Raw genomic sequence first — 13,403 nt, forward strand, 5'->3', positions numbered from 1 at the left:
GGACAAGTTGGAAGCAAACGAGACGACAGCTTGCTTCTGGCATCAAAAACACAAACAAGAATCAGACACTGAAAGTAGCAGGAACAGAGAGAGAAATAGAGACCTAATCAGAGGGGGAAGAGAGAACAGGTGGGAAAGAGTGAATGAGCTAGTTAGGGGAGATGTAGAACAGCTGAAGAATGAGAGACAGAGAAGGTAACCTAAAAAGACCAGCAGAGAGAGACAGAGTGAAGAGAAAGGACAGGAACAGACATAACAAGACATGACACAGCCAGGCTCAGATCAACATGGCAGTGTTGCCATAGTCTTTAGAAATGTCGAAATAAACACGTATCTAACCCCTATATCACACACGCTGTACTGATATTATATAATGTGCATTGTAAAATAAATGAATGAGAGCCTTAAATATCACATTTATTTGTATGTATCCATAAATTCCGGCAAATTGGTTCCTGTTTCAATCATGTCTTTGTTCGCGTGGGTCAAACAAAAACATCCTAATGACTGGTTGATAATACAGACTCCCACAATGCAGGCGATGGCTTCAGGATGACATTAGTGAAGAGCAACTGCCGAAACCTATAGTTGACCGCAGTCAAACCTTCCAACCTACTGTTAACTTTGTGCATCTACATCATCTCACTGAGTCTACCTTTAAACCTAACCTATGACTTGACCTGTCACTATGTATTACTGCTACCAAGTGGCAAGAAGTGACATTAAAAAACACAAACTATACAACACATAAATGTCTCCCAGCCTCCCAGGAACAGGAGGTTGGTGGCACCTTAAATTGGGGAGGACGGGCTCATGGGAATGGCTGGAGCAAAACCAGTGGAATGGCATCACATGGTTTGATGCCATTCCATTTGCTCCCTTCCAGCCATTATTATGAGCCGTCCTGCCCTCAACAACCTCCACTGCTCCCAGGCATTTGCTACTTTCTGTCACTAACACTAAAACTAAAAAATTGAAATGTTTTTATAAAACTTTAAATAAATTAAATCTAGTAAAGGGGATCTAAAAACTATCTTAAAACTAATAGAAATAAAAACAAATATAAAAAACATTTTAACAACCTTGGTGTGTGTGTATGTGAACCATAGCCTGGTTCCTATCTAGGTTTCTTCCTAGGTTTTGGCGTTTCTAGGGAGTTTTTCCGAGCCACCGTGCTTCTACACCTGCATTGCTTTCTGTTTGGGGTTTTAGGCTGGGTTTCTGTACAGCACTTTGAGACATCAGTTGATGTACGAAGGGCTATATAAATAAATTGGATTTGAATTTGATTTGTGTGTGTATCGATACTCCATACCTCTGTTCCAGACTCTGGAATGAAGCTCTTGATCTTGACAGTGTTTCCAGGAGCGGGGAACGGCGCCTCCCTCAGGCTTTGCATGAATGGATAGATCATCGCCATAGAGATCTGCCGGCGCTTCTCCACCTCATCAAAGATCTGAAGCACACATAGATATAGAATTATAAATCACCATTAAAACCATAGTAGCGCTCTGTTGCGGGAAGACAGGCCTCCATATTAAGCATACCATTTAGAATGTACCATCAGGTTTAAGTGTATTGCAAATCAAACTTATGATCGATGCTTTATATTACTCATCTAGCTGATAAGGTTGTCATCTAAGTTTGTGTGTGTGTGTGTGTGTCTGTAGGTAGATGAGTGTCTCTCAGGTTGTAAATAGTTATAAGTAGTTTGTCATAAACAGACTATCAGGTACCTTTGGAGCCTAATAAAGTAGGGAAATCATATCTCCCTGTGTCTGAGCAAAAGATTAAAAGGGCAAAACTAAAAACAGCCGGTTTATCTTCCTCTCACGCACACGCACACACACACACACACACACACACACACACACACACACACACACACACACACACACACACACACACACACACACACACACACTCAGACGCCCACATAAATACACAGACAAACTGCTGACAACAAATAGACTCCTTACCTGCCTCAGTAAAGATAATCTACTGTAAGGATTAGAAGACATCCTCGCGGAATGAGACCATCAGTTCAACACACTCAGTGTCTGTGTATGTGCGCGAGTGTGTGTGCATGCGTCTGCAAATGCATGTGTGTGTGTTACATTGGCCACCACGCTCACCTTAGAAAAGAGTCCAAAGCAGGCCACCCGGCTGATGATGCAATAGGCCTCCGGAGCCCGCGCCCCTTTGCCATGGGGCTGTAAGAAAACAGTCAACGACATCATGTTCATGAGAAACAAGAAAACACAATACCAGAGATTATTCTCATGTCCGATCATGAGAATCACACCATGGATGATCTATTTACCAGTAACCTCCTGCAGTAGCCATTCCTCCTACTGCCGTCGACCTCCGTCAGAACAAAGGAGAAGGTCTCACTGCAGAAAGAGAGAGCATAGAGAGAGAGGGAGGGAGAAACAGATTAGCAAAGTGAACCTGAATCTACTCTATCAACATGTGTTATATCCATCTTCAATCAAAACTGTTTTCCAAAAGAGAACATAGGATAAAGAAAACGAGACCACACAGAACAAAGGTCTCCCCCCCATCTTGTAGTGGACGGTTCCTGCTTCCCTATTGAACATCCTGCTAGTCAGTGGAGCCAGACAGGAAAGCAAGGAAATGGAGAGAGAAGAGAGGTAACAACAGATTGTAGAGTTAATGACAGTAGGTAACATGGAGACTGATTTGCATTGGCGTCCAGGTGGAGGAACAGAATCATAGAGGAAGCACTGACTGGCTTAAAGAAGGGATCCATTGTAATGAAAATAATATGGCCATTTCTTCTGGCTGTACAAAATAGTCTCTCCTCTCTATTCAAACCTGTTCTCTGGCAGATGAATAGAACAGACAGAGAGATGCGTCTGCTTTCTGGGTCAAAGTGAAGTTGTTTGCAAGATATGATGCTTTGCATTTTGCAAACTTTGCACATGAACAACACATGCACACACAGATATATTTTCAGCCAAGTGTGACACTGAATGTGAGAGAAAACAATCAGTAAGGTGGGGGGGCAGAAACAAAGAGACGAGCACAGAGAAAGAGAGATGAGGACAGTGACAGGTGGAGAGAATATGAGAGGTGGCACGTACCTGGGGTATTCGGTGAGGGGGGCCCAGTTGACCCCCTCTGGGAAACAGAAAAGGAGGATGGCTTTCAGGGACTTCTCTTCTTCCTCTCTCTGTGAGAGCTCCATATTAGCAAGCTACAACACACACACATTTTAGAGTGTTGCTCACTATGTGTGTGTGTGTGTGTGTGTGTGTGTGTGTGTGTGTGTGTGTGTGTGTGTGTGTGTGTGTGTGTGTGTGTGTGTGTGTGTGTGTGTGTGTGTGTGTGTGTATTAAGTCAGTGTCGGTCTGACCTTGGGAAACTGATATGTGATCTGGGGTTCATACGTCCCTTGCCCCCTCTTCTTCCCTAAGCTGACCACCACCAGGTACTCAAAGAAAGAGGTCACCGCGAGGGCTGGGGCAGTAGGCTGAGGCAGGGTCAAATCCCTATCCCTCCCTAAAACACAGACAGAGAGGGACAGTCAACTAACTGTGGCTTGGAATGGTGGTTCTCATAAATGGTCTAGGAGGACCATGAAATAGTTTTTGTTCCAAACTCCACATGGCTTGGAACAGAATCATTTTATTTTGGCATTCTGCTAGTCCAGTAGGCCAAAGTAATTCGCTATATATCATGAATTGATGACCATGGAAGATGTGAGTGAATATTTAAGTTAGGATTCAGCGCTATACTAGTTTAGGCGGATGCCTATACAATGATTTATAGATTAAAACAAAATACTTAAGGCCTCCCGAATGGTACTGCAGCCTAACCAGAGCACAGCAGCCGGCGTCACCCAGGTTCTGTCATTACCGGCCGTGACCGGGAGTCCCATAGGGTAGCGCACAATTGGCCCAACAATGTCCGGGTTAGGAGAGGGTTTGGCTGGAGGGACTTTACTTGGCTCATCGCACTCTAGCAACTCCTTGTGGTGGGCCGGGCACCTGCAGGCTGACTTCGGTCTACAGTTGAACGGTGTTTCCTTCGACACATTGGTGCGGCTGGTTTACGGGATTAAACGAGCAGGTGTTAAGAAGCGCAGTCTGGCGGGTCATGTTTCGGAGGTCGCATGACTCAATCTTCACCTCATATTCACAAAATTGGGAGAAAAAATGGGGAAAACATGTTTTTTTTAAATATTTTATAAAAATAACACTCCAAAGGAAGCTAAAGAGCTAAGAGGAACAGTGTGTAAACCAACAGAAACCTTAAGAGGAGAAACAAACACAGAGAAATGATAGCAGGAAGTGCCACTGACAACGGCATCAGTCTTACATAAAGGTGGTTTTGGCCTGTGGGGTAGAAGATGCCAGTGAAAGCCCGAGAATGAGGATTTGTTCAAAAGACAATGTGACAATTCCCCTTGTTACTTGTTACCCACCAGTGACAGTTGTGTGACAGTTCAGGTATGACTGTGCTGCTTTCTGCAAAACAAGCAAATACTTCTGCTAGTCTACCATGTGATCACCATGGTAACACCAGTTAAGCCCCAATACAACCAGTAAGCTAGATGGTCACCGACATAACGGTGTCCCTGATGACTTGCCATAGCAGATGATATGCACTGTCAAATACCAGGAGCTGTGTCTTTTTTAAATACTAAACCATGTCTAAAAGTACATGATAGAAAATATCCAGCAGGGTCCAGCTTATCCTGGCTATCTCTCTTAAAAGGCAATCTGAATTCCTCCCATATCTCCAGGATTAGTCTAAGTGAATTTCTGGAGGGAGAAAAATGTGTGTTTATAAGGAGGTGTCGTTTTGTGTTTTAGGAATCCAATGTGTTTGCCCGGAGTGAGAGCGAACAAAGCAGTCAAGGCTAAATCTTTGTGTCTGCTTGATAGGCGTGTTTAGCTCATGATCACGATGATACATGCTTGCCTCTTACTGTATGTTGGTGTAGAGATTTGTGATTAACCTTTTCCAATGATGTCTAATGTATGTCCTATACACCCTTTGGCTCAGTTCCATTTCACCAAAAGGCCCAAAATGGAATGGGCCCACTTCGGAAGAAAAACACTCACGGTCTCTGTGGAACTTATCCTGGAGGGTTGAAAACATGGTACTGAGCCGTTTCATTGGCCCATAGTCCCCCGCATCAACCTCATTGGACATCTTGGCACCTGTTGAGGAAGGAAGAGAGACGAGTAATAAAGTGAGATGAGAGGATATAAAGAAACCCCCAGGATTTCCCACACAGCTTCTTACAACTATCCAGATGTTTACGATTAGAAATTGCCTTAATAAAGACAGTAAGGAAATAAGGTCTTGTCGTGAGTAATAGTAGGAAAAATGACCCTCACTTTCACTTTTACTTCCCCCCCTTTGAGCTCAGACAATAGTTGTAGGTTAAGAGGTTGACATGAGGAAAAGTGACCAATCAGTCATTAAGAATGTGTCATCTCCTGTTGATGCCCTCTACAGACTGGATGTTTCACTTCTTGTGAAGACGTTTTAAAGGAGAAAATAGTCACTGACGTTTTTATTTAGAAATACAAGAGGTGAATGAGACAAAGGGAGAGAAAGACTGAAGTATTGTACAGTACTGTACAAAAAAAATACGTTGAGAGAGAGCGAGAGAGAAAAAAAGGAACTTGAAAACGAGGTAAGAAAGACTGGTTGAACTACTGCTTAGACGAGTGTTGAATGATGGCGCACAGCACAACACACTTGCCACTTGTTCAGGCTCTAAATTACCTCTGAACCACAAGCCCTCTAATCAATTAAGCCAGCAGAAACATGTATTTCAGAGACTTAAAGGCACACACTACCAGTCAAAGGTTTGGACAAACCTACGCATTTAAGTTTTAAAAATATATTTTCTAATAGTGAAGACATCAAGACTATGAAATAACACATATGGAATCATGTAGTAACCAAAGGTGTTAAATCAAAATATATTTTATATTTGAGATTCTGTCATCTTGCCTTGATGACAGCTTTGCACACTCTTGGCATCCTCTCAACCAGATTCATGAGGTAGTCACCTGGAATGCAATTCAATTAACAGGCGTGCCTTGTTAAAAGTTAATTTGTGGAATACAGAAGAAAGCACTATTTGTCCCCAGTCCACCTGGCCGTGCTGCTGCGCCAGTTTCAACTGTTCTGCCTGTGGCTATGGAATCCTGACCTGTTCACCGGACGTGCTACCTGTCCCAGACCTTCTGTTTTCAACTCTCTAGAGACAGCAGGAGCGGTAGAGATACTTTTAATGATCGGCTATGAAAAGCCAACTGACATTTACTCCTGAGGTGCTGACTTGCTGTACCCTCGACAACTACTGTGATTATTATTATTTGACCATGCTGGTCATTTATGAACATTTGAACATCTTGTCCATGTTCTGTTATAATCTCCACCCGGCACAGCCAGAAGAGGACTGGCCACACCTCATAGCCTGGTTCCTCTCTAGGTTTTGGCCTTTCTAGGGAGTTTTTCCTAGCCCCAGTGCTTCTACACCTGCATTGCTTACTGTTTGATGTTTTAGGCTGAGTTTCTGTACAGCACTTTGAGATACCAGCTGATGTACGAAGGGCTATATAAATACATTTGATTTGATTTAAAATACCAAGTCCATATTATGGCAAGAACAGCTCAAATAAGCAAAAAGAAACAACAGTCCGTCATTACTTTAAGACATGGTCAGTCAATGCGGAACATTTCAAGAACTTTGAAAGTTTCTTTAAGTGGAGTCGCAAAACCCATCAAGTGTTATGATGAAACTAGCTCCAAAGAGGACGGCCACAGGAAAGGAAGACCCAGAGTTACCTCTGCTGCAGAGGATGAATTCACTAGAATTCACTGCACCTCAGATTGCAGCCCAAATAAATGCATCAGAGTTCAAGTCATAGACAGATCTCAACATCAACTGTTCAGAGAAGACTGACAGGCCTTCATGGTCGAAGTGCTGTAAAGAAACCACTACTAAAATGACACCAATAAGAAGAGGGTTTGGGAATAGTTGGACCGCAGAGTGAATGAAAAGCAGCCAACAAGTGCTCAGCATATGTGGGAACTCCTTCAAGACTGTTGGAAAAGCATTCCTCGGGAAGCTGGTTGAGAGATTGCACACTCTAGGCAAAGCTGATTTCAAGGCAAAGGGATCTAAAATGTATTTTGATTTGTTTAACACTTTTTTGGTTACTACATGCTTCCATGTGTTATGTCATAGTTTTGACTGCAAATAGTAAAAAATAAAAATAAAAGGTTGGCTGGTCATGTTTTGGAGGACGCATAACACGACCTTCACCTCTCCCGAGCCCGTTGGGGAGATGCTGCGATGAAACAAGATCGTAATCACAAAATTGGGAGAAAACGCTGTGAATCCTACTGTTATTCTTAGACATTGTTTTATTGACGTGATCAAATAACACAAGCATAGACAGGCCAAGAGACCAAGAGTGTGCAAAGCTGTCATCAAGGCAAAGGGTGGCTACTTTGAAGAATCTCAAATATAAAATATATTTTGATTTGTTTAACACTTTTTTGGTTACTACATGTGTTATTTAATAGTTTTGATGTCTTCACTATTATTCTACAATGTAGAAAATCTTCAAAATAAAAACCCTTGAATGAGTAAGTGTGTCCAAACGTTTCAAATCAAATCAAAGTTTGTCACGTGTCACGAATACAATACAACTGTAGACCTGACAGTGAAATGCTTACTTACAGGCTCTAACCAATAGCGCAAAAAAAGGTATTAGGTGAACAATAGGTAAGTAAAGAAATAAAAACAACAGTAAAAAGAGAGTGAAAAATTACAGTAGAGAAGCTATAAAAGTAGCGAGGCTATATACAGACACTGGTTAGTCAGGTTGATTGAAGTAGTATGTGCATGTAGATATGGTTAAAGTGACTATGCATATATGATGAACAGAGAATAGCAGTAGCGTAAAAGAGGGGTTGGCGGGTGGTGGGTGGCGAGGCACAATTCAGATAGCCCGGTTAGCCAATGTGCGGGATCACTGGTTGGTCAGCCCAATTGAGGTAGTATGTACATGAATGTATAGTTAAAGTGACTTTGCATATATGATAAACAGAGTAGCAGCAGCGTAAAAAGGGGTTGGGGGGGGGTGGGGGGGGGGGGGCACACAGTGCAAATCGTCCGGGTAGCCATTTGATTACCTGTTCAGGAGTCTTATGGCTTGGGGGTAAAAACTGTTGAGAAGCCTTTTTGTCCTGGACTTGGCACTCTGGTACCGCTTGCCATGCGGTAGTAGAGAGAACAGTCTATGACTGGGGTGGCTGGGGTCTTTGACAATTTTTAGGGCCTTCCTCTGATACTGCCTGGTGTAGAGGTCCTGGATGGCAGGCAGCTTAGCCCCAGTGATGTACTGGGCCGTACGCACTACCCTATATAGTGCCTTACGGTCGGAGGCCGAGCGATTGCTCAACCAGTCAGGATGCTCTCGATGTTGCAGGTGTAGAACCTTTTGAGGATGCCAACAAGTACCAAATCTTTTTAGTTTCCAGAGGGGGAATAGGCTTAGTTGTGCCCTCTTCACGACTGTCTTTGTGTGTTTGGACTAGGGGTCGACCGATTATGATTTTTCAACGCCGATACCGATAATTGGAGGACCAAAAAAGCCGATACTGATTAATCGGCCGATTAAAAGATTTAAAATAAAATAAAAAATTTATTTGTATTAATGACAATTACAGCAATACTGAATTAACACTTATTTTAACTTAATATAATACATTAATAAAATCAATTTAGCTTCAAATAAATATTGAAACATGTTCGATTTGGTTTAAATAATGCAAAAACAAAGTGTTGGAGAAGAACGTAAAAGTGCAATATGTGCTATGTAAGAAAGCTAACATTTCAGTTCCTTGCTCAGAACATGAGAACATATGAAAGCTGGTGGTTCCTTTTAACATGAGTCTTCAATATTCCCAGGTAAGAAGTTTTAGGTTGTAGTTATATTAGTTATATCTGCCTACCACCGCTCAGTCAGATACTTAGATATTTGTATGCTTGTATGCTCAGTCAGCTTATATGCAACACAGGACACGCTAGATAATATCTAGTAATATCACCAACCATGTGTAGTTAACTAGCGATTATGATTGATTGTTTTATATAAGATGAGTTTAATGCTAGCTAGCAACTTACCTTGGCTTACTGCATTTGCGTAACAGGCAGTCTCCTTGTGGAGTGCAACGAAAGAGAGGCAGGTCATTATTGCGTTGGATTAGTTAACTGTAAGGTTGCAAGATTGGAGCTGATTAGGTTAACCAATTAGAATTCCTTGCAATAAAACTAGCCAATGGCCAAATAACAAGTATCCTATTTCAGAAGACCTATTCCTTCCATTTCTCTGAACCATTGATCAATAATTCCCTATTACAGAAAAAACACTCCCTGAATCATTATTACACTATTGACTTCTCATCCTTTTGACCTCTCATCCTCTGTCTCTGCATTGTGTATTTATCTTTGACATATTCTTACACTAACAATCAAAACACCAACAATTCACACAATGAAGTCATGAAACAATGAAAGTCAACAAATTGGCGGGAAAAGCGTATTCTGGAAAGAGAAGTGCATTGTGCATCTGGACGCTTGGCCAATCCTACATCTGCATTGGCCATGCAGCATTTACGGTGATATGGCCTCAGCAGTAGTCAGGGCATTCATACTTATTGCGCTTCACAGAGCAGTGCAGAGCTGTTGTCAAGGAAGTGAGTGTGTGTTTTCTACAGGATGTACCGCCTCCACCTACCGTCAACCAATCATGTCAATGTGGAGCTATGTAGAGCCCTCCGCATTGTTACAATATTTGGGAAGCGTATGGCGATGCTGTACAGAGCTCGATTTGGACTCTGCATGCTTCTGGAGGGCCCGCAATTGCGTCACACCCTCCATATGGAGCCTCCCACCACATTTTCAAATCAAGCATAAATTGACTTTTAGTCTGGCCTCAGCATTGGATTAGTTCACTGAGATGGGCGCAAATATATAGATTAAATTGATTGAACATGATTTGGGAAGGCACACACCTGTCCATATATACGGTCCCACAGTTGACAGTGCATGTCAGAGCAAAAACCAAACCATGAGGTCGAAGGAATTGTCCGTAGAGCTCCGAGACAAGATTGTGTCGAGGCACATATCTGTGGAAGGGTACCAAAACATTTCTGTTACATTGAAGGTCCTCAAGAACACAGTGGTCTCCATCATTCTTAAATGGAAGAAGTTTGTAACCACCGAGACTCTTCCTAGAGCTGGCCGCCCGACCAAACTGAGCAATCGGGTGAGAAGGGCCTTGGTCAGGGACTAAGAACCCAATGGTCACTCTGACAGAGCTGTGGAGATGGGAGAACCTTCCAGAAGGACAACAGTCTCTGCAGCACCCCACCAATCACAAGAATGGGACAAACTCCCCAAATACAGGTGTACCAAGCTTGTAGCGTCATACTAAAGACTCAAGGCGCTGCCAAAGTGCTTCAACAAAGTACTGAATAAAGGGTCTGAATACTTACGTAAAATGTGATCAGTATTTTTTTAAATAAAATCTGCAAAAATGTCTAAAAACCTGTTTAAGCTTTGTCATTATTGGCTATTGTGTGGAGATTGATGGGGGGAAAAAACAGTTAGAATAAGGATGTAACGTAACAAAAATTTGGAAAATGTCAATCGGTCTGAGTACTTTCCAAAGGCACTGTATGTTTCCCTTTCTGTCGTCTGGTGGTCAAAGCAAGTGTGAAAACAGTCTGGGCAACACCTCCCTTTCTCTCTCCCTTTCCAGGTAATGTCACCTCTCCCAGCTCTTACCAACACCTACCATTGGGCCCTCCATTTACTGTAACCAGCATCCTTACCCAGTGAGAAACCGACCGACACCAGACGTCCATGGACGTTGAAAAGTAGTTCAAATTAGGTCAGTCCGCCCTGGCCTGGATTTCAACGTCCACAGACGTTTTTTTTGGAACGGTCCGGACAAGCTTTAATTTAAACGTCCTGATCTAATCTAATCTAATCAGACTCCTATTTTTCACAAGTTTGGAGAGTACAGAACAATACAGTAAAGTTTTTAAAAAGCTCAGTACAGTCCTGTACAGTAAAATATAGTTCATTACAGTACTTTTTTTAAAATGTTACCTTTATTTAACTAGGCAAGTCAGTTAAGAACAAATTCTTATTTTCAATGATGGCCTAGGAACAGTGGGTTAACTGCCTGTTCAGGGGCAGAACGACAGATTTGTACCTTGTCAGCTCGGGGGTTTGAACTTACAACCTTCCGGTTACAAGTCCACCACTAGGCTACCCTGCCGCCCCATAGTAGAGCACACTGAGTTGAGCACACTATAATGTACTGTACTCTACTAAACTACTTTACTGTAATGTCCAAACTTGTGAAACATAAAACATTTATGATTGGTTCAGAGTTGGTCCGGTCCAAACAAATTTGGTCTTGTTTGGAGGCAGAGCTCATTAAAATCATAGCCAGTGTGTAGAATAATACCCACATATGCAAAGGAGGATATTGCATATTTCTACAGTTGTGATACATCCCCATGAAGAGAATGACATTCATATACATAATTATGCATTTCTATGTAGCACAGTTCAGGGATCCATGATGAAATTCCACTACCGCAATTCTGTTACCGGGTGTAAATCTACTTCACTGTAGTTCAATAACAAAAAAGGAGATGTTTTCAATTCTTCCCCATTCTTTCGGCAGACATCTTTGAATCTTAATTCAGAGCAGATATTTAACAGACTTCTTGGGAAAACATTGCTTCAAAAACGGAGAGAGGTTTTACCGAAATTCTGTCACCAAACATGCCTCTGCACAGTACTTCCAGTAAATGTGTTTTTGTAAATGTCTGTGTCAATTGTTAAAAGTAGTCCTTCTGCATGGAGTTGTGTGTTAAACTTTGAAATCAATGTTTTCTTTGGCACACTTTTTTTCAGTGAAAAAATCTGAGTCTCGGCCCATTTTCGTTACCGTGGAATAGCCCAGATGTTCCCCTGCTGCCGCCAGATGGCGCAATTGACAGACGACGTAAAGATGACGGCGCCATCTGGCATCAATAGGGCTTGCCAGTATGTATGCTAGCTAGTTGGCAAAATGTTTGTCCATATTTTCTTCCATTTTGAAAACTAGCTAGCATACAGAACAACTTCCTACAAAATGTGTCCTACCTGGTCCGAATACAGTGACTAACAGAACACATACCATCCCCTGCAACAGGTGTGTGGGGGAAAAGTTTTTGAAATGTACCATCCAATCAAATCTTGCAGCTGGTAGACAGAGGACCATTTAAACTGGTTTTCCAATACAACATTCTCCAGACCTCCAGGCATGACAACGAAGTGATTTTGGCAATATTGCAACAAGACGAGACCATACGCAATTGCTAACAGTTGGAGTATTGCTGAGTACAGAAAATATAGGCCTATGGAGTACCACAGTATGAGTCATAATACCCATAAAAACTACATTTTCGAATTGAAGCATAAATAGAGCTGAATATATTGATGTCACCTTTACAATAGAGATTTAAATGGTTATCAAAACGTCACGCCAGGTTAAGCCTACGCAAAACAAATTCTCTATGGGAAAATGGATGTTGGAAAAACGATTGGAACTATTTCCCGTTTTATGGGTATTGTGACACATCAACTGTGGGGCTTTATAGCCAATTATAACGAATGATTTGTACTGACATGGATAATCCATATAAACTGATGTGAAAAAGTGTAGCCTATCTGTGTTTAAGAATGCTCTTAGCCTTCTGGAATTCATCGGGAAATCAAAAAAAGAAGAAACCTTAAGTATACAACAATTACAGCAAGAAAAACGAAACAACAGTATATCAATAGCAAATACTCACTTTTCGCAGAATCTTTCAATAAGTAACCTAAACTCCCCTAAACATTTTAGTTGCTCTTCAATGTAGGTCTTCTTCCAAACCAAACTCACAAGCAACCTCGCAGCCCGTCGTTCCGTTGCCAACTGGAAAAGAGCGGGTGGCACAAGTAATCGATTTCCTGGAACGGTTTCTATTCCACCTCAGTGGAAGATGTGCCGCATTCTGCGGGTGAACTGGAGGGACACTGGTGGAAGACAGCTAGACTCCTTTCTCTTTATCTTCCAGAAACTAGATTAGTTACTTTGGTTGCCGGAGTCGCGTGAGTTGCCTGTTAGGTATATTTATTGAAAAAAAATAACCAAGTACAGGTTATCTAGGCGACAATAAAAAAACATTTTACAGACACCATCACTTACGTCAGGTGCGTGGCCAAAGGGGAGGGGACTGACACGCTCTTTTCCTTTGCTCCTGGAAGCCTATTGTCTTATATTTGTCATTCCCTC

General features: G+C 42.0%; 1 protein-coding gene across 1 annotated transcript in view; it reads right to left on the reverse strand.

The window, feature by feature from the left end:
* Window positions 1-13,309, reverse strand: part of LOC135539717 (DENN domain-containing protein 2D-like) — a 31,752-nt gene extending 18,443 nt beyond the window's left edge. The window contains exons 1-7 of the mRNA XM_064965780.1: window positions 12,922-13,309; window positions 5,094-5,192; window positions 3,380-3,525; window positions 3,108-3,220; window positions 2,324-2,393; window positions 2,136-2,213; window positions 1,316-1,456 (exon numbers count right to left, since the gene is read on the reverse strand). Of these exons, the coding sequence (XP_064821852.1) occupies window positions 1,316-1,456; window positions 2,136-2,213; window positions 2,324-2,393; window positions 3,108-3,220; window positions 3,380-3,525; window positions 5,094-5,184 (639 nt within the window). The 5' untranslated portion in view covers window positions 5,185-5,192; window positions 12,922-13,309. The remainder of the gene's footprint in view (window positions 1-1,315; window positions 1,457-2,135; window positions 2,214-2,323; window positions 2,394-3,107; window positions 3,221-3,379; window positions 3,526-5,093; window positions 5,193-12,921) is intronic.
* Window positions 13,310-13,403: the final 94 nt, after the last annotated feature.

Source organism: Oncorhynchus masou, chromosome 5 (genome assembly GCF_036934945.1).
Source record: "Oncorhynchus masou masou isolate Uvic2021 chromosome 5, UVic_Omas_1.1, whole genome shotgun sequence".
NCBI classification, from domain to species: Eukaryota; Metazoa; Chordata; class Actinopteri; order Salmoniformes; family Salmonidae; genus Oncorhynchus; species Oncorhynchus masou.